We start from the raw sequence: 27,445 nt of genomic DNA, 5'->3' as shown, positions 1-27,445 counted from the left end.
TTCCCGCCCCCACCCTGTCAATCAGGGTAGGGGAGAGACGCTGCTCAATTGGCAGCGCCGAGGGCTGGAGCTTTATTTACATGCTCCAGCCCTCTCACTAGGCACAGTGGGAAGCAGGCTTCCCGCTCTTCGTCTGTATACGCCCAGGGCCCGCCCCCCTCTCCACAAGGACGCCGGCAGCCATTACACATGCGGTCTGGCTGGGGAAAGGCAGCAGGCTCTGGGAGACCCAGACTAAAGGGATTTCGGCGACCATACAACCCGCTCCTAAGCGGGCGGTAAGCAGCACATTAGTGCTGGCCCCACTAGTGCCTCAGTGTTATATTAGTGTACTTTTTTCTGGTACCATATATATATATATAGTTGCACTGTAAGGTCGCTTCTTGGCTGGACACCCTGTACTGCTCTGAGGAGGCAGCAACATGTCATCCGCAAAACGCAAGGGTGCCAAGGCACAGGCTGTGTACACTGTTTGTACTGCATGTGGGGCTAATCTACCAGCAGGCTCCAACGACTCTCATTGTGTGCAATGTTCAGTCCCAGTGGCACTTCGTCAGCCAGAGCCTATGGTGGTAGTGGCCCAGGCAGAGACGCCTGTGAACCCTGCCCCGGTGACGGGGACAGACTTTGCAGTTTTTGCCGATAAAATGTCTGTGACTATGACAAAAATCCTGGAGACCTTGCAGTCCAGGCCAGTTACTCAGACCATGGACACTGCTGTGCCTATGTTCCCCGGTCCCCCTCAGTTGGAACTAATCCGTACTTCAAGGGGGTCTCAAGCATCACAGGCTGAAGTCTCTGACTCAGATGACAGTCCCAGGCAGCCTAAGCGAGCTCGCTGGGAAAGACCCTCGACGTCATCACACTGCTCAGGGTCTCAGCGAGAAGAGTCTCTCTGTGATGAGACTGAGGACGGTGATCAGGATTCTAATCCTGAGGCCCCTCTCAATCTGGATGCCCCTGATGGTGACGCCATGGTTAATGACCTTATATCGGCAATTAATAGACTGTTGGATATTTCTCCCCCAGCTCCTTCAGCAGAGGAGGCAGCTGCACAGCAGGAGAAGTTCCATTTCCTGTATCCCAAGCGTAAATTAAGTGCTTTTTTGGACCACTCTGACTTCAGAGAATCAATCCAGAAACACGACGCTCATCCAGACAAGCGTTTCTCTAAACGTTCTAAGGATACCCGTTATCCTTTTCCCTCTGAGGTGGCCAAACGCTGGACCCAGTGTCCAAAGGTGGATCCCCCAATTTCCAAGCTTGCGGCTAGATCCATAGTCGCAGTAGAGGATGGCGCTTCACTTAAAGATGCCAACGACAGACAGATGGACCTTTGGTTGAAATCTGTCTATGAAGCTATCGGCGCGTCGTTTGCTCCAGCATTCGCGGCCGTGTGGGCACTCCAAGCTATTTCAGCTGGTTTAGCACAGGTGGATGCTATCATACATCCAGCAGTACCGCAGGTGGCGCCCCTAACTTCGCAAATGTCTGCGTTTGCGACCTATGCTATCAATGCTGTCCTAGAATCTACGAGCCGTACCGCTATGGCGTCCGCCAATTCTGTGGTTTTGCGCAGAGCCTTGTGGTTAAAGGACTGGAAAGCAGATGCTGGTTCCAAAAAATGCTTAACCAGCTTGCCATTATCTAGAGACAGACTGTTTGGTGAGCCATTGGCTGAAATCATAAAACAGTCCAAGGGTAAGGACTCTTCCTTACCACAGCCCAGAGCAAGTAAACCTCAACAGAAAAAGTGGCAGTCGAGGTTTCGGTCCTTTCGAGGCTCGGGCAAGGCCCAATTCTCCTCGTCCAAAAGGACTCAGAAAGAACAAGGGAGCTCAGATTCCTGGCGGGCTCACTCACGCCCCAGGAAAGCAAATGGAGGAACCGCTTCCAAAGCGGCTACCTCATGACTTTCGGCCTCCTCCCTCCGCATCCTCGGTCGGTGGCAGGCTCTCCCGCTTTTGCGACATTTGGCTGTCACAGGTCAAAGACCGGTGGGTAACAGACATTTTGTCTCGCGGGTACAGAATCGAGTTCAGTTCTCGGCCTCCACTTCGGTTCTTCAGAACCTCCCCACACCCCAACCGAGCAGATGCCCTGCTGCAGGCGGTGGACTCTCTAAGAGCAGAAGGAGTCGTGATCCCTGTCCCCCCTCAGGAACGGGGGCGAGGATTTTACTCCAATCTCTTTGTCGTTCCAAAAAAGGACGGCTCCTTCCGTCCTGTTCTGGACCTAAAACTGCTCAACAAGCATGTGAACGCCAGGCGGTTCCGGATGGAATCCCTCCGCTCAGTCATTGCCTCAATGTCTCAAGGAGATTTCCTAGCATCAATAGACATCAAAGATGCTTATCTCCACGTGCCGATTGCTACAGAGCACCAACGCTTTCTACGCTTCGTGATAGGAGACGACCATCTTCAGTTCGTAGCTCTGCCATTTGGTCTGGCGACAGCCCCTCGGGTGTTCACCAAGATCATGGCGGCAGTGGTAGCAGTCTTGCACTCTCACGGACACTCTGTGATCCCTTACTTGGACGATCTACTGGTCAAGGCACCCTCTCAAGAGGCATGCCAACTCAGCCTGAATGTTGCACTGGAGACTCTCCAGGCGTTCGGGTGGATCATCAACTTCCCAAAGTCAAATCTGTCACCGACCCAATCACTAACGTATCTTGGCATGGAGTTTCATACTCTCTCAGCGATAGTGAAGCTTCCGCTGGACAAGCAGCGGTCTCTACAGACTGGGGTGCAGGCTCTCCTTCAAAGTCAGTCGCACTCCTTAAGACGCCTCATGCACTTCCTCGGGAAGATGGTGGCGGCAATAGAGGCGGTTCCGTTTGCGCAGTTTCATCTGCGTCCACTTCAATGGGACATTCTCCGCCAATGGGACGGGAAGTCAACATCCCTGGACAGGAAAGTCTCCCTTTCCCAGACGGCCAAGGACTCTCTGCAGTGGTGGCTCCTTTCCACCTCATTATCACAGGGAAGATCCTTCCTACCACCGTCCTGGGCGGTGGTCACGACAGACGCGAGTCTGTCAGGGTGGGGAGCAGTGTTTCTCCACCACAGGGCTCAGGGTACGTGGACTCAGCAGGAGTCCACCCTTCGGATCAATGTTCTGGAAATCAGAGCAGTGTATCTTGCCCTACTAGCCTTCCAACAGTGGCTGGAAGGGAAGCAGATCCGAATTCAATCGGACAACTCCACAGCGGTGGCATACATCAATCACCAAGGGGGGACACGCAGTCGGCAAGCCTTCCAGGAAGTCCGGCGGATTATGATGTGGGTGGAAGCCACGGCCTCCACCATATCCGCGGTTCACATCCCCGGCGTAGAAAACTGGGAAGCAGACTTCCTCAGTCGCCAGGGCATGGACGCAGGGGAATGGTCCCTTCACCCGGACGTGTTTCAGGAAATCTGTCGCCGATGGGGAAGGCCGGACGTCGACCTAATGGCGTCCCGGCACGGTCTCGCGATCAAAGAGCTCTAGCAGCAGACGCCCTAGTGCAAGATTGGTCGCAGTTCCGGCTCCCTTATGTGTTTCCACCTCTGGCACTCTTGCCCAGAGTGCTACGCAAGATCAGATCCGACTGCAGCCGCGTCATACTCGTCGCTCCAGACTGGCCGAGGAGGGCGTGGTATCCGGATCTGTGGCATCTCACGGTCGGCCAACCGTGGGCACTACCAGACCGACCAGACTTACTGTCCCAAGGGCCTTTTTTCCATCGGAATTCTGCGGCCCTGAACCTGACTGTGTGGCCATTGAGTCCTGGATCCTAGCGTCTTCAGGCTTACCCCAAGGGGTCGTTGCCACCATGAGACAGGCTAGGAAACCCACGTCTGCTAAGATCTACCACAGAACGTGGAGGATATTCTTATCCTGGTGCTCTGCTCAGGGAGTGTCTCCCTGGCCATTTGCATTGCCTACCTTTCTTTCTTTCCTGCAATCTGGGTTAGAAAAAGGTTTGTCGCTCGGCTCCCTTAAAGGACAAGTCTCGGCGCTATCCGTCTTTTTTCAGAAGCGTCTAGCACGACTTTCTAAGGTGCGCACGTTCCTACAGGGGGTTTGCCATATCGTTCCCCCGTACAAGCGGCCGTTAGATCCATGGGATCTGAACAGGGTACTAGTTGCCCTCCAGAAGCCGCCCTTCGAGCCTCTGAGGGAGGTTTCATTTTCTAGACTATCACAGAAAGTGGCTTTTCTGGTAGCGATCACATCTCTTCGGAGAGTGTCTGAGCTAGCAGCGCTGTCTTCCAAGGCTCCCTTCCTGGTCTTCCACCAGGACAAGGTAGTGCTGCGCCCCATTCAGGAGTTTCTCCCGAAGGTGGTATCCTCTTTTCATCTTAATCAGGATATCTCTTTGCCTTCGTTTTGTCCTCATGCAGTTCATCGGTATGAGAAGGATTTACATTTGTTAGATCTGGTGAGAGCACTCAGAATCTACATTTCCCGCACGGCGCCCCTGCGCCGTTCGGATGCACTCTTTGTCCTTGTCGCTGGTAAGCGCAAAGGGTCGCAGGCTTCTAAGGCCACCCTGGCTCGATGGATCAAAGAACCAATTCTTGAAGCCTACCGTTCTGCTGGGCTTCCGGTTCCATCAGGGCTGAAGGCCCATTCTACCAGAGCCGTGGGTGCGTCCTGGGCATTGCGACACCAGGCTACGGCTCAACAGGTGTGCCAGGAAGCTACCTGGTCGAGTCTGCACACTTTCACCAAACATTATCAGGTGCATACCTATGCTTCGGCGGACGCCAGCCTAGGTAGAAGAGTCCTGCAGGCGGCAGTTGCCTCCCCGTAGGGGAGGGCTGTCTTGCAGCTCTAACATGAGGTATTTCTTTACCCACCCAGGGACAGCTTTTGGACGTCCCAATCGTCTGGGTCTCCCAATAGAGCGCCGAAGAAGAAGGGAATTTTGTTACTTACCGTAAATTCCTTTTCTTCTAGCTCTTATTGGGAGACCCAGCACCCGCCCTGTTGTCCTTCGGGATTTTTGGTTTGTTTGCGGGTACACATGTTGTTCATGTTGAACGGTTTTCAGTTCTCCGATGTTACTCGGAGTGAATTTGTTTAAACCAGTTATTGGCTTTCCTCCTTCTTGCTTTTGCACTAAAACTGGTGAGCCAGTGATCCCACTGGGGGTGTATAGCCAGAAGGGGAGGGGCCTTACACTTTTTAGTGTAATTGCTTTGTGTGGCCTCCGGAGGCAGTGCTATACACCCAATCGTCTGGGTCTCCCAATAAGAGCTAGAAGAAAAGGAATTTACGGTAAGTAACAAAATTCCCTTCTTTTTACACCTTCTTCGTATAACTTCAAGGTTTGGACCCTACAAATAAAAAAATCCATGATATGCATTACAAATTCCTAGTCCCATCTGACACATTTGTGGGATATACACAAGACTAGGCCTTAAATATCTGATGGTAGCTTCCCAACAATGCCTACTTTTTTTCTTTTTTTTTTTGGGGTAATCTGATAAAGACAGAGACTTTTTTTTTTTTACTCCATAACTGTAAAGCTCTGGCTGACATGAGTTTGGTTACAATGCAGACAATGCAATTATGGTTTCTGATCCTTAGAATTTAGCCTAAAAAACATTTTTTTTTGTTTCCAGGACACTGTGCCGGTCATAGTGGAATACTGTCTGCTTCTGCAACGCACGTAAGTCAAAAAGCTGCTTCATGTTTTTGTTATCTGTGAAAAAAAAAATTGTCCTAAGCTTTATTATATAGGGAAATAGGGAAGGTTCTAAGGGGCTGGAAATTCACAGTGGCTAGTTTGGGGAGGAGACTACCAGACACGAAGACTCTGCCCATCAGACCTTAAAGGGTTTCTCCTGGCTTGATGCACAAGGCTGTATTCACGAAGAGTGACTGCACAAAAGTGCTTTAAGTAGAGTTTGTAGAATCCCTTAAAGAGAAGTTATTAATAAAAAATAAATATTGATTAAATCCAGTTGTGTTAATGTGTTTTGTTTTGTTTTTTTTTAATATTTAGCAATTTTCAACAATTTGTATTAAAATTGTGCAATGCTTGCAATTTTTACTTTGGTCATTTTTGACTTTTTTAAAGGGAACCTGTCAGGTGCAATATGGGCCCAGAACCACGAGCAGTTCTGGGTGCATATTAGTGATTTCTGCCTAGCAGTCCCTTTATCTAGTAGCATATAAACAGATCTTTAGAAAAAGTATTTCTAAAGATCGTTTCTTATATGCTAATGAGGTCCGCGACTAGTAACAAGGGTGTGAATTCCGTTGGCTAATCGGCCCACATAGCATGTAAGCATGTCCCTGTGGGAGTACTTACTAACATGCTAATGAATGTGCAGCTTATCGCTTAAATCACAGAAAGCGGGCCTTCTGAGATACTGTCTTACGGCGGCACGCATGGTGATCCCGAGGTACTGGAGATCGACTGGGGTGCCATCTGTGAGGGAGTGGTTTGCAGAGATGGCCATCATCCACAGGATGGAGTCCCTAACGGCAGAAACCAATGACTCAGTGGATACATTTTTTAGGATCTGGACCCCCTGGACCCTGGCTCTTGATTCCCTACCATTTCAGAACCTTATTGGTAACACATGACGTGTGTTACGTTAGTCCAATGTAGCGGCCCGAGTACTGGGGAAGTAATCCCTACCATGCCTTCCCTCCCTCTCTTTCTGATGCTCTTCTCTCCCCCTTTTCCTTCTCTTCTTTTCCTTATCTTTTCCCCTTGCTACTTTCCTTTCTCTCTGGTTCTCGTTAAATCTTCAAATTTTTTCCTTTTCTTTTTTGTTTTCGGCAGTAGCCTCGCTTTGTTTGAGGTGTAGGTCTCCTTTGGAAGGAGATTGTCTGTATTATAAAAGGTGGTTACATGTCATATGCGTGCCTTATGATGGTTAGTAAGAGAAGGGGTGTTAGTTAGGATGTGGCTTATACTCTTCTCTGTAAGTTGACATGAAGTAATCACGTATTTGAATCTTTTTTTTCTTCCTGTAAATTCTGTTGTTTACTTTAATAAAGAAAGATTAAACATGAATGTTCAGCTTCACAGCACATACCTCACTCTTCATGACGGCCGGCAGAATATGGATGCGCTCTGCGCATGATCCGGAATCCTCAGCACTTCTGGTCATTAGCACTATACCTCACTGAAGCCGGGAAGCTTACACCCAGCATCAATTTAGTGCACATGATCGGAAGCCCAGGGGACTCCGGATCATGCGCAGTGCAAATCCATCCTCCGACGACTGACATGAAGTGTGAGGTATGTGCTGTGAAGCTGCACATTCATTAGCATGTTAGGAAGTACTCCCACAGGGACATGCTTACATGCTATGTGGGTCGATTAGCCAAGGGAATTCACACCCTTGTTACTAGTCGCGGGCCTCATTAGCATATAAGAAACAATGTTTTGAAATACTTTTTCTAAAAATCTCTTTATTTATGCTAGTGTATACAGGGACTGTTAGGCTATGTCCACACACTACATCTTTTTCTGACCACAAAGATGCAGCGTTTCTGGCCGCAAAAAACGCACCTGCGGCTAAAAACGCACCGCGTTTTGGAGCATTTTTTGCTGCGTTTTTCTTCCTGCGCGTTTTCCAATGCATTGCATGGGTGAAAAATGCAGAGAAAAACACAGAAATAATTGACGTTTTGCAACTTTGTGGTCACCACAAAAACGCACCTAAAACAAAACTGCACTGTGCGGACAGCAAAAATGAAAACTCATAGACTTTGCTGAGGAAGCAAAGTCATGCAGTTTTTAGACCAAAAATGCACGCAGCGTGCACACATAGCCTTAGGCAGGAATCACTAATATGCACCCAGAACTGCTTGTGGTTCTGGGTGCATATTGCACCTGACAGGTTCCCTTTAAGCTTTTTTATACTTTAACTTCCTGCTCTTTTAGGAGTCAAAATACGTATATAGCCACAACCCCATTTTTTGTAATGAATGACGTAGTGAGTATGTGCAAAGGTGCAAAGACAGGAGGCGCAAGGTCACCTATGACATCACCTATTGTGATTGGTGGATCCTGTGTATAGAGGCATTACTTGTTTTGATCCTGCCTCTGATGATAAGGAGCCTGCTGAAAACTCTTCCTGAAAGGACAAGAAGTATGAGTCTAAAAAACCCCAGTGGTCAGTGCAAAAATTGCAAGATTACTAATTTTTTTTTTTAAACAAGATTGTAATATGGAAATAAGAACATAAGGAAATTAAATTTATTTTAAAGAATTGGAATAAAAATGGACATTAAAATAATATCTGGTCACCTGACAAAAGGGTATTTAAACTTACTAAGGGACTTGTTAGAAAGTGAAAGTATGTGAACCTGTCATTGACACATTGATTTGCATTGATTGGGAATAATCAGGAGTCTTATAAGTGGCTCTTGAATTGCGCAGCTTCACAACACTGGCTCATCAGCCATCTATGATATCAGAATCAGGAAGGTCATAATATTTCCAGCATCAGATGAATCAGGGACCCTTTGAAGTGGCAGATGGTGAAGCAGATGAAATTGGAGCATCTGGATGAGATGGCATACAAGTGGTTTACAGCACTGCTCTTACCACGAGCACCGTTAACGTGGCCTGTGATTATTCCAAAGGCCAAGTATATTTCTGCCTATAAAGGGTGCACACTTTATAATGACTGATTATGAAACTTCACTTGTGCAGATGTTTAAAACTGCAGACAGTCTGAACCGTGCCTAGAGTTACTTTATGCAATTCCGGTCTTTGCTAATTACAGAATATAAGCTGTGTATTCATGCATTCAACTTTAGCTGTTTCTCAATGGAGGCCTGTTCATGACAATAATGTGATTTTTGAATACTTTTTTTTGTCGTAATTTTAGGTAAACGAGCCTGAAGTAAAATGTTTGTTGTTTGTAACAATCATGGACTTTAAAAAAAAAAAAAAAAAAAAATATCAGTGTTAGACTTTGGTGTTCTGATGCTGTTCGTATGCTAGTGTGAGCGAAATACTCTGCTTCTATGCCCGTGGAACTCCAAATTAATAAGATTTCTTTTACAAGCGCTTGGAGAAATCAATACAGCACAGCCTAGCATGGTGTACTGCAAGTTTCTGGTTTATTACATCATTTGACCAGTTTATATAGTACCTCAAACAAAGAAATTACCATGCACCAATAAGAGCTGCAGGGGTGTGTATAGAAATGTGCAACGTCCCCGCCCATCAGTGTTATCTGAACACTATGACATCATTCAGTTATAAGACAAGATTGTTTCTATACAATGCAAAATGGCTTGTATTCTCTCACACTAGCCACTCAAATGAGCATTAGGAATGGCTCTCAGTGGGGGTGAAAACAATGTTTTTGGATGTAGTGTGTCCAAAAAAAACTCCAAACCCCTTTCTCCCCCAAAATGCTCTTTATGGTTGCCTGTGTGTGGACAGAGAGTTGAACTGCCCAATCATTGACTTCCATTTGGGTTCAGGTCAAGTCCAGGTCCACAACTGAACTCTAAAGTCTGGTTGAACCCCCCGAACCTGAACTTCCACTGTCCGCTCATCTCTAGTCATAGATTATTTTTTTCTTGTATGAATCTGCATTTTGTCCATTCTCCATAGACTTCAATTGGATTCTACACAGATAAAAATGAATAAAAGTAGTACTCACTGTTGTTGTTGTATTTGTACTGCAAGTACAGTATAAGAAAATTAGTGGGTTTGCCTGACTTTTATCCTATGGGTATTGGAGGCCTCTAGATGCCATCATTTTTAAGAATAAATGGACTGAAATGCTTGGTTACCTCTGCTACTCCTTTTCAGAAGTGGTGTAACTTGAAGCACATGAGCCCCAATGCAAAATATCCAATGGGGCCCCCAATCATTGCAAGTCTAGTCCAAAGGGACTTTTTAGGCCCTAAGCTTCAGGGCCTTGGTGCGATTGTGTCCCCTACACCTCTTGTAGTTACGTCCCTGCTTCTCAGTATCTCCCTTGGTTTAGGGATCTGCAGCACGGCTTGGTTTCTTGGTTTCATTCAAAAGAAAAATTCCACTTCTCCTCTGTTCATCTATTCCAGAGGTGGCAGCCCTTCTGATGGAGTATTCCCAATATACAAAATTACCAATAATTCCTGGGCTACATGGCACAGTAAATTGTGGCGTAATCAAGATGGCAATGGGGGTACAATCATTCTATTTAGGGAAAAAGTTGCCTGTGACTCTGCGACTGTTACAATCAAATTAAAGTACAGGTAGTCCTCGGGTTATGACTGTCTCGAGTTATGTCGTTTTGTGGTTACGACGCTTTATACGATGCTCTACGTGCAGCAGCGGAAGAATAGAGTCCAGTGCTGTACAGAGGAAAACGAGTCTTCTGCACGCCATAACACCCTTCATTATGGCTCCCAAACGTAAGCCAGACTCATCTGATACCAGTGCATCAAAGAAAATAGGTTAGAATAGGTGTAGGGATAGGCTAAGTATTTGCAGTACTGTACTGTTATTATGGTACAGTACTGTATGAATGTATGGTCCAACTTACGTTGAAATTCGGTTTACGATGCCGCATAAGAACGGATCAACGTCGTAAGTCGAGGACTATCTGTATAAGGGTATGTGCGCACGTTGCTTTTTACCTGCTTTTTACCTGCTTTTTTGCTGCTTTTTCTTCTGCGCTGTTTAATGCCAAAATGGATGTGTTCTTCTATTCAAGCAAAGTCTATGGGAATTTGGGTTTCTTGTTCACACTATGTTGTTCAAAATGCTGCGTTTTTGAGGCAGAACTTTGGTCAAAAACTCAGCTTTGCAGTGCAAAACCCAAATGGCAAAAACAATTGACATGTTGCTTCTTTGAAAAGCTGAGTTTTTGACCAAAGTTCTGCCTCAAAAAGGCAGCATTTTGAACAACATAGTGTGAACAAGAAACCCAAATTCCCATAGACTTTGCTTGAATAGAAGAACACATCCATTTTGGCATTAAACAGCGCAGAAGAAAAAGCAGCAAAAAAGCAGGTAAAAAGCAGGTAAAAAGCAACGTGCGCACATACCCTAAGAGTATTTATTGCACTTTTGGTGTTGTGTATTTCGCTGCACAAAAACAGCACAGCGTCTTACATTTCCAACAATATGATTGGGATTCCTAGAAATGTCATGCTTAATGTGCTATTTTTTTCTTTTTATGCTATGTAATCTGACCTATCGCGCGTTTCTGAATCCGCAACATGTCAATTTGTCTTGCGGTAAACTTGTGTTTTATCTTCAAATTTTCCACATAGACTGGAATGAGGTGAGGAAGATCTGCAAGTTTAGGCTCTGTTCACACTAGAAAAAGGATTTTTCTTGAAAGTTTGAAAGATTAGCGCACCAACGGTCAAATAACGCACCGAAAACCGCATGCGTTTTTACCGTGTTTTTGATGCGGTTTTGGTGCTTTTTTTCCGCAGGTTGGTCCCTGCGTTTTTTTACCATTATCTATGGCAAAAAACACAGGTACCTGCAGAAAAGAAGTGACATGCACATTCTTTTTCTCAAGAAATTCTGCAGAAAGAATGTTCTTGAGAAAAAAAACAGTGTGCGCACAGCTATTTTTTTTTCCCATAGGTTTTGCTGGGGAATGTCTGCAGAAAGGTTACAACCATTTTCTCAAGAAATTTCTGCAGCAAAAACGCAAAAAAAACCTCAGGTAAAAACGCAGTGTGTGAACAAGGCCTAAAAATGCACATATGTTTTAATTGCATTTCCGCAGCGGAAACATTAATAGCACATAATCAATGCATTACTTTTTTCAATAAAGTTTGATATTACAGGGAGTTTCTAAAGCAGAGCAGTTTAGTTAAAACATAACAAACAAACAAACATCGCAGTAAAAAACACAATGAAAAAGTGGAGTAATCTAATTTATATACTAAGTGTAGAAATGCTGCAGAAAATCTGTAACCTCAGCATAAGGCTATGTTCACACAGGACATCTTTTGTTATGTGTGTTTTCAGTGCATCTTCAGAGTGCATCTCATTTTCTGAAAATGCACCCACGGCAAAAACACATGCGTTTTTACCGCGTTTTGTCCATTGTGTTTTGTAAGTCAAATCTATTGACTGGAAGGGATCAAAAACGCAAAAAGTATTGACATGCAGCATCTTGAAAAAGGCAGCCAAGATGCAGCCAAAAAAAAAGATGACCAGTGTGGACAGCAAAATATGAATCTCATAGACTTTGCTGGGGGAAGGAAATGCTGCATTTAGGTGCATCTTTGTGACCTCAAAAATGCACCAAAAACCAGGGTGAATTTGATTTCAATCTAACTGATGTAAATCACGATTTAAATCGCTAGTCAGTAAGGCTTGATTTAAATCAGTGATTTAAATCAAAGTTTCTACCTAAACTAGTTCTTGCTACTTTAACATGCAAGTAGATGAAGATTTTTAGAATCACTTTTTATATTACTTTTTTCTCCCCAGTTTAAAGGGTTAATCATTCATATTTGGACACCACTGTTCTGTTGTACTTAGGAAGGAGAAAAATAATCCTGACCTTAATAACAATTTAAATAGATTTATTCAACTGAAACAATAACAACATTACAGCCTAAGTTATTTGCTTAAACAAACATCCATGTTTGTTAACTAATTTGGCTAAACAAAATATATATATATTTTAAGAAACTTAGACTGTCAGCCCAGCCGACACATGAAAAACTTAAATACTACTGTCCCTGCTGTCCGCTGTAGCTCACTTGTCGTCATCTTCATCATCATCATCATCATCATCATCATCTTCTTCTTTGTTCCTATTCATAATCTGGAAAAGAAAAACAAGCTTTCCTGCTTTATTGGGTCCCAACCGATTTCTCAATTTAGAATGAATGAGTCCAAAGGAAGAGAATATTCTTTCAACGCCTGCAGAAGAAGCTACTGCTGTTAAAAGTGAAATCATTACTTGAACAGTCTCTAAATCCAAGCTCTTAAGTGACTTCCACCAGTTTACTGGTGTGACCTTCCTTAAAATATCTTCAGCAAACATATATTTCTTGAATGGTTAGCTCTGAAGTTTATTATAGTTGGCATTAAAGATGGATGATTGCTGGATACCCATGTCATAGCTAACTCCTCTTCCTCAGCACTTAGGTTTTGACCCTGATATTGGATATTGACAATATTTGCCAAAAAATGAGCTGGAGTCAGTGCTTGTCCCATTCGTTTGTTTACTGCTTGTAATTTAATTCTGTCCATGTGTAGTTCTGTTTTTAAGTGTTCACTCGGTTCCTTCCAAATTTCAACAGCATCCGCAATAAAACAGCTATTTTTCTGTATTTTGTTTAAAGCTTGAGAGATGGGTTTCAGGAAGCTCAGCATATGTTCAACATTTCTCTTAAGCCCAATGTTGAGGATTTTGGCCGTGACAGTGCCATCTATTTTATCTCGATTTTCTTCACAAAGTGTCATCAGAATAGGCCAGTTTTTGATATACTGCTCAAAACAGTCCACCACAGAGTTCCATCTAACATCTTGTGGGAGCGTTAGCTTGGTTCCACCCATCCTTTTCAGAGCTGCTGCAGCAAAATGATTATTACGGAAGTATTTAGCAATTTCAACAACATTAGCCTTTATTTCTGGAACACTGAAGTCTTTGGCTAAGAGGTGCAGCAAATGAGCACTGCAACCATATGTTATTAGCAGCTTTGTATTCCCTCCCTGCTCTTCTAAATATCTTCTCATCTTGGATACGTTTGCAGCATTGTCAGTGACCAAACTGCGTACTAGACATTTGAATTTTTGTTCACATGTCGTTATAGCTTTTACTGCCACTTCTTGTAAGTATTCTGCTGTGTGTGCATTTCCTGACGTATTAGTTGTTTGTGCAAGGAAGACTTTACCTTCTTCTGTTGTTATACAAGCACATACAATAGGATCATTGTGGACATTACTCCACCCATCAATACTTAGGTTAACAATTTTACCCTCCAGAGCTGTTGCACATTGCTTCATTTCCCTGTCATACACTTGATCCAGCAGTTTCCCTGCAACATCAGCTCTGCTGGGTGGACTGTATCCTGGTCTCAGTGACTGAACCATATTAATGAAATGTGGGTTCTCAGTCAGACGGAAAGAAGAGTTCGTTGCATAAATAAACTGGGCAATTTTTTCATCAATCAACTCTTTTTTTCTAATCTGCTAGTTCTTATCACAAACCTATCTATGGTGGTTCCAGGAGGTAAAGGTTTTTTCTTCCTTTTGGGTGATGGTGATATGTGGCTGTGGGTGTCTGATGATGATGCTGCTGCTAATGAAGCACTATCCTGGATGGATAACTCTGAAACTGTAGAACAGGATGATGGTGATCTTGGAGGTGGATAGTTTCCAGAATCCATGAATTCCCCTAAACAAAAAAAGTCAATGCTGTTATTTTATTGTTTATTATACAATTTCTGCTTATTGTACACAACACATCACTGCCCCTGCCCCAAAAGGAATATTTGTTTTTCTTCATAACTGTACCAAATGACAGTAACATGCAGTAATAATAAGAAATATAATTTTTCTCACACATGACAATTCAGTCTTTAGAAATAGGATTCAATAAAAATGTTTACCAACCTGAAGATCCTGCCTGTTCAGAAGTGTTTGTTTGGTCATCTTCATCACCGCACTTCTCATGATGTTGCCTCATTCGCGCCACCAGGCCTTGCATCTCTTTGTTGCATCATTTGCATTTTGCACGCATGCCTGCCTTACCGATAGGCGAAGGAGCTTCATTAAAATATTCCCAAACTGGGTCTCTTTTACGGCCTGCTGCCATTATAAGGAAAGAATGTAATAAACCTCAGATCGTACACACAAACAGATCCAGACTTGTCTGTCTGTGGCTATGCTGCAGTATTGTGCTCAAAGTTTCACTTTCATTTTCTTGTCTGCTTGCCCTTCCTCCTCCTCACACTTAGATTCACATTCTTCTTGTGTTGTGCAGATCTATTCCACTCCAAACAATCAGAAACATATTGTCTAACTTCTTGGACTTGGCACTGAAGGGGTTGATTCTGTATTCATAGGTTTGTAGAACAATAGGATTAAGGTCTTTTTCTCAACTCTGTTCATGTTGTAATATTTTTGCCGTGAAGAAGAGGCTGGGACCTCTGCGGAGTCAAATTCAGTTTTGAGAACTGCGTAAGTAAAGCGAGCGTCTGTGATAATATAGGAGAGAAACTGCCCACTAATCCTACAGAAACCTCTGGAAGAGCATGGCATTGTGAATGTTACACATATACAGCCTTTATTCTACTGAGTTAAACAACTCAGCTTTATCTCATGATGGAAGAACCTTTGGATGGTAAAATATTTTCCTCAAAAAGCAGTTTATTGAAAAAAATCCGATTTAAATAAAAAAAATCCGATTTTTTTAAAAAAAAACATTGATTTTTATCCACCCTGCCAAAAACACAGCAAAAGATGCCCTGTGTGAACATAGCCTAACAATATGTCACATGTTCAATATTTGCTGCAAATTTTCAGCAGCAAAAAACAAAGGTATTGGCATGAAAATTGCTGCTTTAATTAAGCACGTTTTTGCATCATTTTGCTTGAAGGTTTAATACATTATTACTTGCGTTCTTTTCCCATTCATTTGAAAATGTAAAAACACGCTGATATAATTGACATGATGCAGATTTGAAAAACCGCATTGGTCCAGATCTGCAAGGGGGAAATAAGCAGCATGTGCATGAAGTTTCAGGAATCTCATTCACTTTGCTGGTACTATGGTGTGCAGTAGGTTTTTTTACACTTAAAAATTCACGGCAAAATCGCAGTGTGTGAACAAGCCCTAATTGTGCCTTTTATATCTGTGAATTTTCACTTCCTGCTTTGTGTTCTCTTTAAAGCGATATCCTCTTCAGTCAGATCTATGACAAACTGAGCGAGAACTGCGTTGCCAAAGGAGTCTTCTTGGAGTGTTTGGAGCCATATCTCCTGCGTGACCAGCTGCCCGGTCTTACCACTCAAGTCATGAAGGACCTTCTCCTCCACTTTCAGGATCGAGGCCTAATGGAGAATGTAGAGGCCTGTATAATACATATGGATGTCACAAGCCTTGACATACAGCAGGTACTACCTTTACCTAAAGGGAAACTATTGGTTATGCGAAAAACATAGCATTTACCTTACTTGGTGTTTCTGTCCTTTTTCTGCTACTTCATATTACAGATGAGTCCATCTTACAGCTCTTCTTATATGAGCACATCCAGCATGATTTATTCAGCAGCACAGATCTGCTCTGTGTTTACCTGCTGCTGCTCACACAGTGTTATCTCCCAGTCTCACACAGTTGTTACAATTGTGAGACAGGAGACAGCCCAAATTTAGCCAACATCATCCTCCTTTTGTATAGGAAGCAGAAGTGTTATCATTATATTACAGGATTTTTTTTTCGAAATATATATATATTTTAGAAAAGTCTTGTGTATTTGTCTTTTTATTTACATGAAGTTTTCTAAGGCTAGGTTCACATTTCCATTGTTAATGATCAGTTACAATCCGCCGCTCTGATAAACAACGCAATCCGTTTGGCAGATTTCGTTGTTCCCATAGACTTGTATGAGCGGCGGATTGTGACTGATGACGCTGCGTTGCATGCGCCGCTCGACTGATCAGTCGTGGAACGACTGACCGTCGGGCAGCAGGAACGCAGCATGTAGCGTTTTTTGAGCAGCGGAATCCTTTTGATTTCGCTGCGCATGCTCTCTCGGCGGCCGAGCGATCAGCTGATCGCCCGGCAGCCGCCTTCTGTGAGTGATCAGCTGATCACCCGGCGGCTGGCTAATGAGAGCGATCAGCTGATCACCCGGCGGCCACCTTCTGTGAGTGATCAGCTGATCGCCCCGCAGCCGCCTTCTGTGAGCGATCAGCTGATCACCCGGCGGCCACCTTCTGTGAGTGATCAGCTGATCGCCCGGCAGCCACCTTCTGTGAGTGATCAGCTGATCGTCCGGCAGCCACCTTCTGTGAGCGATCAGCTGATCGTCCGGCAGCCACCTTCTGTGAGCGATCAGCTGATCACCCGGCGGCTGGCTAATGAGAGGGATCAGCTGATCTTTCTCTCTCTCTCACATGTTACAACGGAATCCTACAATTAATTCTTATTCTTGTCACATGTTGTACAACGCATCAGTCACAAGCGTCAAGCAACGCATTTGACTGATGCAAAACAACGGAAATAATTTTATAAATACATTTTATATTCTAGGTTAGGCCCTTTGTGTTGATGTTGGATTGGATATTTTTTCTACTGTGCAAAACTGTGTGATCATCTGATGGGCATCCTCAACCAACTCCTAACACTTCCAGCACTTTTTATCATTGATAACAAGGAAATTTCTTTCAAGGGGATTTTGTTCAAAAGAATATTAATTTTTAAAATTTCTGAATAAAATATGATATATTCATTATACTGTATGTTCACGTGTGTCACCTTCGCACTGCGCACTATTTGCACTTTTATTTTCACTTTTTAGCAATAATTATTACTGATTATTATGTCAGTGTGAATTCTTCTTACATGCATGTTTTTACATGCATGTGTGCAGTCTTTACACTGTAATTTTGACACTGTTTTCTACACTTTCAGTACTTTTATATATATATATATATATGTCTATTTATGTATTTATTTTGCCCCTTATGAATATTTTGCAATATTTTAGAGTATTTTCCATATTATATATTTATACAAAGAGAAAAATGTTTTTATTTTTCTGTGCATACACGGGTATTTGTGCAATATATAGCTTTTTGCTATGATAAAAACCGCATTGGTGTTTTTTAAGCCTAGAATTTATATACATATATGAGTATCTATTATATACCTTGCGATTCTATTCATTTCCGCATATGTGGAACGCATATGCGTTCCACCTAGCTACCATATGTGTGACAAACGTTTTGTGCATTTCCGGGTAGTGGAACGTTTCTCCTGTGCTTTGGTGGGGAAGAATATTTGTGATGCACCTGATTGTGATGTTCCAATTCCGGTTTTCGGATGCCGATTTGCATGGTGCAGCATCAATTATCTAGTTTCCTACACGTGGAACCTTTGATGCGACCATACTGGGGAGGACGTTTTGAGCTGCTCTGCACATGTGCAGTGTGAAACTGTCACACTTCCAGACGCCAGTGGCATATTACTTCATTAAGTAAGTACTTGATTTAATTATATCAATGAATTTGGCATTTTTTAAAATCACCAATGCGGTTGAAGATGCAGCACATTCTGTGTTTGTATTGGCCTAACCATTTAATTGTATGTGATTGATTATGGGATGGTTTAAACCACTAAGGGTATAAAAACCCATTTAACTTCATATTTGATACAAGCGCCCTTGGATAAAGCTTCGGCGAAATGCGTCAGGGTGTCCTGCGGTAAGATGCAGCATGTGACTACATTGAGGATTTTGTATACTTGCATGTGACCTCTATATAGTGTGGTGCGGTGTGTCAGGATTCTTATTTATTATTATTGTCCCATGTTCCACTTTTTTGGTCATGGCATTACTTACCTTTATGTGTTATTGACTCCTGACACCCCCTATTACATCTTTGGATGTCCATGCTTTTCTACAGTCCATGCAATGTGACAGCTGTTATCATTATAATGGACATGCTGTCCCGCTCCTGTCTGCCATCCATCTGCTTTTCAGAGTGTATATTTTCTGGATCAACTCAAGTATAAAATTCATATGTGGTGTGTATTGATTAGACAGTGGTCATCGGATGATATTAAGAGTCCAATTTTGGATGTTAATGTTGTGATAGAGATTGAAAATATTGAATGCATCTGATCTGGACCCTGGTCTTTGATACCAGTTATTGAGAGATTGCACCCCATGTGAAGTTGCTCCTCCCATGTCGTCATTTTTCTGTGCATGTTTTTATCTTGCATTTTATATATATTCTTCAATAAAGATATCTTAATATTAAATGTTGTAGTTCTTTATAGGATTTGTTCTGTTCACTGTGAACTACATTAGTGTTTTGATCACATAGGCTTTTTTGAGTGGTGATCAAGCTTTTGAGGTTTATAAAACAACGGAAATGTGAACTTAGCCTAAGAGGTAATAGGTAATTTTTTTTTTCATTTTCTCTGTCACTGTTCTTTTTAACTAAGTCCTTCTTTTTAATGTTACCTTACACCACTTGTAATTGTACTTTTTCAGATTGTTCAAATGTGTTGGGAGCACAGACTCTACGATGCAATGATTTACGTGTACAACAGTGGGACAAATGATTTTATCAGCCCTATGGAGGTATGCATTGTATAAGTTATGTTATTAAAATACAAAGTAATTAAACCTAAAGTTTTCTGTATTGCTGAATAATGTATAGGTGAATGAAATCCAACTATTTAAAGGGGGTTGTCATTAGTTAATAAAAATGTACTAAAAGCACTTTTCCTGCTGTGATCACTTGTCGCACGTGCTCGGCAATCAAAATAATAGATTATCCCCTATAAACAAAAGATGGGGAATCCTATATCAGAAATTAATTCTGCCACACATGCGCATGTAACTGTGGCAGCCCATCTGACCTCAGCAGTAATGCTTGTATTGGCTCCTTTGGTCACATTTGGCCCAATATCCCTGCTGGACAAGATAAAGATGGTCAGGAGCCAGCGAAACAATTTTTCTGGTGTACCAGCGCTGTTAACAAGTGAGTAAAAGATTTTTTTTTTTAAATTTTATAACATTATTTGGTCTTAGTACAAATATCCAAAAAACTGACCGGCACATCCAACAAATGTGAACAGGTGCTAGCTGAAAAAACATAGTAGCTATAAAATGCATACAGCTGCACACTGAAAAGCCAAAAATGTATGAGGGAAAATATGGCACTGCATTACTGCAAAAGAGAGACATTTAGTTTATGTATTGGTCATTGCATGTAAGCCCGGAAACCAACGGCAAGGTAATCTCTGTAATTTGTGAACCTAACTTAAATGCCACTATCTAAGTTAAAAACATCCGTGTCTGGGCAAAATGCTACTATTTGGAGATTACCTTGCTGTTGGTTCCGGGCTTACATGCATTGGCCAATACATAAACTAAATTTCTTTATCGTTCCTTATGGGAGACCCAGACCATGGGTGTATAGCTAGCGCCTCCGGAGGACACACAAAGCACTACACTCAAACGTGTAGCTCCTCCCTCCGGGCTATATACACCCCCTGGATGACAATCTACCCAGTTCAACGCTTTGTGTTCCAGGAGGATCACACACATTTTCATTTCCTGATATTTTTTTTTCATTTTTATTTTAATTTTTAAAGATTTGGAAGAAAAGCGGGTCCAGTCTGGACTCCCGGCATGTCCCTTCACGCTCCACTCTGCGGGGTGCTGTTAAGGTTGATTTCAATAAGGCTGGAGCCTTCACATGCCGAGCTCCTTCGCATCCTCTGTCGAGGCTCTGTTTGAAGTGGGAGCCATCACGGTCCTCTCTGCTTGCAGAAGACCGGTCTCCATCCGCAGCCCTGTCTGGTCCCTGCTGGAAGGAGCGTTAACCCCCACTCAGGGACATGGCCCTGCGTCTCAAAGCTAAGTATTGAGACGTTTTTTCAGGGGTCCCGGGTATTTTTATAGGGGGACAGTATGTGCTTTAGCGTTACTGTTAATTTCGGCCGGTTCTGGGAATTTCCCATGAGAACCGCGCCGACGGTGCCTGCTCGTCGGCCGCACTTTAAAATCTAGGCCCCGGCTTCAGTTTGGGCCTAGTTTCGTTTTTGGCTTCTTCTGCATGTTTTGCATACAGCGCCGCCCACCGCCCGGCCAGCAGAGGGGAGGGCACTCCTCTCTAGGGAGATGTCCCCTCCCCTGTCTACCTCCCTGTGTCTCTCTGCCCTCTGTTTTTCCCGCTCCTGGGCTTATACACGCCCCCCCTCCTTCTCCCAGCGCCATTTTCTCAGCGTTTTCTTACACTGGGAAGCGCTGGATGCTGCTGCTGCCTACTATCTGGAAGGCTGACACTTCAAGGGGAGCGGTGAAATCCGGAGGACACACAGAGAGCAGGGCTGGTAAGCCACAACCTCTGGTTGTGGACTTTTATTACACTCTCAGGCTTTCTACAGGAGTGTGTTTTGGCTGCAGAACTTCCTCCACAGCAGCATGTCTGTTACTAGGAGCAAGGCTGCAAACATGTATGCTATATGCACTGCGTGCAAGCTCATTCTGCCAGAGCCAAGCACATACCCACATTGTGATGCCTGTGCTAATATGGTTGTGTCTCAGCCTGGAGCCTCCTCAGGGGTCCCTCCGGCTGCTCCGGCCACGGTGGAACCCCCGGCTTGGGTAGCATCCTTTTCACAAGCTCTTTCCAAGTCGTTTGCCGATTCCATGGGGCAGCTGTCCCGGACGCTGCTGTCTATGCATCAGCCTCCCTCTCAGGGTGTCTCTGCGGCTCCGTCTGCAGAGCCCTCAGAGCATGTCCTAGGACCTCGTCCCCCTAAACGGAGACGCACGGACCCTTCTCCTTCCTCGTCCCACGGCTCTGATTCACAGGCCGAGGTGCAGGGCGAGGAAGATTCGTTTGCTGTGGGCTCAGACGCTGCCTCTATGTACCCCATTGACTTGTCTGAGGGTGATGCGGATGTTAGTGACTTGATTGCGTCCATTAACTCCGTACTGAACCTCAACCCACATGAGTCAGAGGAACAACCCTCTCTGGTAGAGGTACACCAGTTTACCTCTCCTAAGAAGCCTAGGAGTATGTTTTTTAACCACTCCAGCTTCCAGACCACTGTTAACAAGCCCAGGGCCTGTCCTGACAAACGTTTTCCGAAACGTAGTTCAGATGACCGTTTCCCTTTTCCTCCGGAAGTGGTTAAGGACTGGGCCCAGTCCCCAAAGGTAGACCCTCCAGTGTCCAGAATCTCAGCCCGCACAGTCGTTGCTGTGGCTGACGGCACTTCTCTTAAGGACCCCACTGACCGCCAGGTTGACCTTCTGGCCAAGTCTGTATTTGAGGCGGCAGGGGCCTCGTTCTCCCCGTCCTTTGCGGCAGTGTGGGCTCTTAAGGCTATCTCTGCCTCTCTAGCGGAGATTCATTCCCTCTCCAGGGACTCTATTCCTGAGATGGATGCCTTAACTTCTCAAGCTTCGGCTTTTGCATCCTACGCCATGTCTGCCATCCTGGAGGCTTCTCACCGCACGGCAGTGGCCTCCGCTAACTCCCTCGCGATCCGCAGGATCTTGTGGCTTCGAGAGTGGAAAGTGGACGCTTCCTCTAAGAAGTACCTTGCGAGTCTCCCTTTTACTGGGTCCCGGCTGTTTGGGGAACAGCTTGATGACATAATTAAGGAAGCTACTGGCGGGAAGAGTACTTCCTTGCCACAAGCTAAAGCCAAGAAACCTGCCCAGGGCAGGAACCAATCGAGGTTTCGTTCCTTTCGTTCCTCTAACTGGTCATCCTCTAAGCCCTCGGCCTCGTCCACTACCGCAGCCAAGGATCGTAAACCCAACTGGCGCGCAAAGCCGCGTCCTCAAAAGACCGGAGGAGCCGCTGCCACCAAGGCAGCCTCCTCGTTACTATCTGGCCGCGCCAGCAAAGTCCTTGGTCGGTGGCAGGCTCTCCCACTTTGGCGACGTGTGGTTGCAACACGTCTCCGATCAGTGGGTGCGGGATATCATCACCCACGGCTACAGGATTCCTTTTTCTTCCAGCCCGCCAAACAGATTTTTTCTGTCCACCCCCCCCTGCTCCAAAGCCGCCGCCTTCTCTCAGGCCGTGGCATCCCTGCAGGCCAACGGTGTAATTGTTCCGGTCCCCGCTCGGGAATGGTTCAGGGGTTTCTACTCAAACCTCTTTCTAGTCCCCAAAAAGGACGGTTCCTCCCGACCCATCCTGGATCTCAAGCTTCTCAACAAGCATGTTCAGGTGCGGCATTTTCGCATGGAATCTCTGAGATCGGTCATTGCCTCAATGACCCAGGGAGATTTTCTGGCATCCATCGACATCAGAGATGCCTATCTGCATGTGCCTATTGCGGTCTCACACCAGCGCTGGCTACGCTTTGCAATCGGAGAGGAACATTTCCAGTTCGTGGCTCTTCCCTTTGGCTTAGCCACGGCCCCTCGAGTGTTCACCAAGGTCATGGCAGCAGTGGTTGCGGTCCTGCACCTCCAGGGATTGGCAGTGATTCCTTACCTGGACGACCTTCTAGTCAAGGCCTCATCCAGTGTAGACTGCCAGCGAAGTGTCTCTCTCACTGTCACCACGCTAATTCAGTTCGGGTGGCTTGTCAACCTCCCCAAGTCGACTCTGACCCCGACCCAGGTACTTTTGTACCTAGGGATGCAATTCGAGACTCTGCCGGCACTTGTCAAGTTGCCCTTAGTCAAACAGCAGTCCCTTCGTGTGGCGGTGCGCTCTCTGCTGAGGCACCGCCGTCATTCCATCAGACACCTCATGCAGGTGCTGGGTCAGATGGTGGCGTCCATGGAAGCGGTTCCCTTTGCCCAGTTCCATCTGCGTCCCTTGCAGCTGGACATTCTCCGCTGTTGGGACAAGCGGATCTCTTCTTTGGACAGGCTGGTGGCTCTGTCATCACAGGCCAGGAACTCCCTTCAGTGGTGGCTTCAGCCCCTCTGCCTTTCACAGGGACGTTCCTTCCTGACTCCATCCTGGGTGATCCTCACCACGGATGCCAGTCTCTCCTGCTGGGGAGCGGTATTTCTCCATCACCGAGCACAGGGCACTTGGACTCCGTCCGAATCAGCCCTCCCGATCAATGTGCTGGAAATCAGAGCTGTGTTTCTAGCTCTCCTAGACTTTCACCACCTATTGGCGGGCAAGCACATTCGGGTTCAGTCGGACAACGTGACAGCGGTTGCCTACATCAATCACCAGGGCGGAACTCACAGCCGTCTGGCGATGTTGGAGGTTCAACGAATCCTCCAGTGGACGGAGGACTCCAAGTCCACCATATCCGCAGTCCACATCCCAGGCGTGGAAAACTGGGAGGCCGATTATCTCAGCCGTCAAACCGTGGACGGCGGCGAGTGGGCCCTGCATCCGTCAGTGTTCAGATCAATCTGCCGCAAGTGGGGCACTCCGGAAGTAGATCTAATGGCTTCCCGGCACAACAACAAGGTTCCGGTTTACGTGGCTCGCTCACACGATCCTCAAGCCTTCGCAGCAGACGCACTGGTTCAGGATTGGTCTCAGTTCAGTCTGGCCTATGTGTTTCCCCCTCTAGCGCTCCTGCCCAGGGTTCTGCGCAAGATCCGAATGGAGGGCCGTCGAGTCATACTCATTGCTCCGGACTGGCCCAGGCGAGCCTGGTACCCAGTCCTGCTCCGCCTGTCCGTAGAGGTGCCGTGGCATCTCCCGGACCGCCCAGACCTTCTCTCTCAAGGTCCGTTCTTCCGCCAGAATTCTGCGGCTCTCAGATTGACGGCGTGGCTCTTGAGTCCTGGATCCTGACGGCTTCAGGCATTCCCTCTGAGGTCATCTCCACCATGACTCAAGCTCGGAAGTCTTCCTCGGCTAAGATATACCACAGGACTTGGAGAATTTTCCTATCCTGGTGTCGCTCTTCCGGCCATGCTCCTTGGCCGTTCGCCTTGCCGACCATCCTGTCTTTTCTACAGTCAGGTCTACAGTTGGGTCTGTCCCTCAATTCCCTTAAGGGACAGGTGTCGGCTTTGTCGGTATTGTTCCAGCGGCGTATCGCCCGACTGGCTCAGGTGCGCACCTTCATGCAGGGCGCATCTCACATCATCCCTCCTTACCGACGGCCCTTGGATCCCTGGGACCTTAATCTGGTCCTCACGGCCTTACAGAAATCCCCTTTTGAGCCTCTCAGGGAGGTTCCTTTGTCTAGACTTTCACAGAAAGTTGTTTTTCTAGTAGCCATAACTTCTCTCAGGAGAGTTTCTGATTTGGCTGCGCTTTCTTCGGAATCCCCCTTTTTGGTGTTTCACCAAGACAAGGAGGTTCTGCGTCCGACTCCGGACTTTCTCCCTAAGGTGGTGTCTTCCTTCCACCTTAACCAGGACATTTCATTGCCCTCTCTTTGTCCGGCCCCTGTGCATCGCTTTGAGAAGGCGTTGCACACCTTGGATTTGGTGCGGGCGCTCCGAATCTATGTGTCTTGCACCGCCGTTTTTCGGCGGAGCACCTCACTTTTTGTGCTAACCACGGGTCAGCGCAAGGGCCTCTCGGCATCTAAACCGACCCTGGCTTGTTGGGTTAGGTCGGCTATCGCCGATGCCTACCAGTGTTCTCAGGTGCCTCCCCCGCCGGGGATTAAGGCGCACTCGACTAGAGCTGTCGGTGCCTCCTGGGCTTTCAGGCACCAGGCTACGGCTCAGCAGGTGTGTCAGGCTGCCACTTGGTCCAGTCTGCACACTTTTTCTAAGCACTACCAAGTGCATGCTCATGCTTCGGCAGATGCGAGCTTGGGCAGATGCATCCTTCAGGCGGCTGTCGCCCATTTGTGAAGTTAGGTTTTGCCTACTTCTCAGTTTAGTTTCTTTCCCACCCATGGACTGCTTTGGAACGTCCTATGGTCTGGGTCTCCCATAAGGAACGATAAAGAAAAAGAGAATTTTGTTTACTTACCGTAAATTCTTTTTCTTGTAGTTCCGACATGGGAGACCCAGCACCCTCCCTGTTGCCTGTTGGCAGCTTTTTGTTCCGTGTGTTTCACGGCTGTTGTTAGTAGACAGAGTTCTGGTTTTGCCGAGTTTTACTCTATCTCTACTTATGGGTGGATGTCCTCCTTCAGCTTTTGCACTGAACTGGGTAGATTGTCATCCAGGGGGTGTATATAGCCCGGAGGGAGGAGCTACACGTTTGAGTGTAGTGCTTTGTGTGTCCTCCGGAGGCGCTAGCTATACACCCATGGTCTGGGTCTCCCATGTCGGAACTACAAGAAAAAGAATTTACGGTAAGTAAACAAAATTCTCTTTATCTCTCTCTTTTGCAGTAATGCAGTACCATATTTTCCCTTATACATTTTTGGCTTTTCAGTGTGCAGCTGTATGCATTTTAAAGTTATTATTTGGTCTAAGTACATTTTTGTACATTCCATTAGTTTTCCCAGTGTAGGATGTAATAGTACTGTTACGTCACCGCCGGAGTCTGCTCCAGCGACTTCTGCTCCGATCGCCAGGCGACGCCATGTTCCTCTCGTGGATGGTGCGGGTGATAGGAGAGAAGTCTATGCCAGCGGCACCAGTGGGCGCAGGCTCCGATCATCCACTGGGCTGGTTTAGCTTAGGATCTGCAGTACCGCTGGCTGACTGTGGGTGGCATGTGTCTTCCAGCTGAAGTTCCCAGCGTTCAGCTACAGCCAATGGGAAAACACCACACCCTTCTTATTTCCCGTCCTGTCACATGATTACTGCCAGATATAGTTCTGATTTTCCTGGCTCCTGTTACGTCCTATTCTATTGGTGATTCCTGTGTTGACTTCTGCGTGTTTTTGACTACCCTTCTGCCTAATGTTTTTATACCTTGCTGTCCGACCCGGATCTGACCTCTGCTACGTTTGCTGACTACGTCACTGCCTGCCGATTCTGTCCCTGTTCCGCAATTCCTGGTTTGACCCTACCTGACCACTACTCTCATTGGACTGCAGCCTTCCACAGGTAGTGATCTCCAGGGTCCTGTGTAATTCCAAATCCCTGTATAGGGGTTAAAGGGTTTCAGGGTTCTAGGGGTCCTACTTGGTGAGTGGCTTCCCTCTAGCCTCCCCTTTACAGCCCATCTGAGTCTGTGGATCCAGGCAGGCGTTACAAGTACATTCTGTGTTGGGTCTGCATGTATCAAGCGGGCTCAGGAGCTGAGCCTGCACTATACCCAGCAGATGCAGTATCTGCCTGTGACAGCAGCAACCAGAGCTAGTTCTGATCTATGATATTTAACTATTTAAATGCTGTTGTCAGTCACATACATAGGCATTTAAATGGGACGTATCGACTAACATGAATCTCGGGTTTCTAATAAGTTGTAATAGCAGCCAGAGACCTAATGAAGGCTGTCATGACTGTCATCTTATTCCTTCTATCAAGCCCATCTTACTAAAACAATATTTTCCCAATATATACTGTTATAGTTTGGAATTTCAGTACAAAGACCAAGCAATTAAAGGTTAAATTCACCTAAAGGAACCAAGACAATATAGTAAAAAATAAAAAAAGTTGTTCTTATAAATATATATGTGACGCCCTGGGCAAGCCAGGGGTCACAGGTAATGACATCACCACACCCTACACCCTGGTTAGGTACACCTAAGCTAAACCTGAAATCCTTGTTGCCTTCCTCCAGGGCCTGATGTCCACACCAGGGGGTGGGCCAGGCGGTTGGCTCCGCCCACCGAGGAGTTCACAGTCCTGGAGGCGGGAAAACCAGGCAGAGAGTTGAAGTTAGAGTAGAGTGGTAGACGAGCAAGTGAGAGGAGTTGAAGTGGAAAGAGAAAAAGTGACAGTTTCAAAGCCTGAA

General features: G+C 45.7%; 1 protein-coding gene across 3 annotated transcripts in view; it reads left to right on the top strand.

Moving 5' to 3' along the window:
* Nucleotides 1-27,445, top strand: part of VPS8 (VPS8 subunit of CORVET complex) — a 347,729-nt gene that overhangs the window by 125,262 nt on the left and 195,022 nt on the right. For all 3 annotated transcript variants that reach the window (XM_075317598.1, XM_075317599.1, XM_075317597.1), the window contains 3 exons: nucleotides 5,616-5,662; nucleotides 15,838-16,060; nucleotides 19,165-19,254. In XM_075317598.1, the coding sequence (XP_075173713.1) occupies nucleotides 5,616-5,662; nucleotides 15,838-16,060; nucleotides 19,165-19,254 (360 nt within the window). The remainder of the gene's footprint in view (nucleotides 1-5,615; nucleotides 5,663-15,837; nucleotides 16,061-19,164; nucleotides 19,255-27,445) is intronic.

This window comes from Anomaloglossus baeobatrachus, chromosome 7 (genome assembly GCF_048569485.1).
Source record: "Anomaloglossus baeobatrachus isolate aAnoBae1 chromosome 7, aAnoBae1.hap1, whole genome shotgun sequence".
Lineage (NCBI taxonomy): Eukaryota > Metazoa > Chordata > Amphibia > Anura > Aromobatidae > Anomaloglossus > Anomaloglossus baeobatrachus.
Note: the sequence above shows the minus strand (reverse complement) of the source record. Positions and strands in the feature narration are given on the sequence as shown.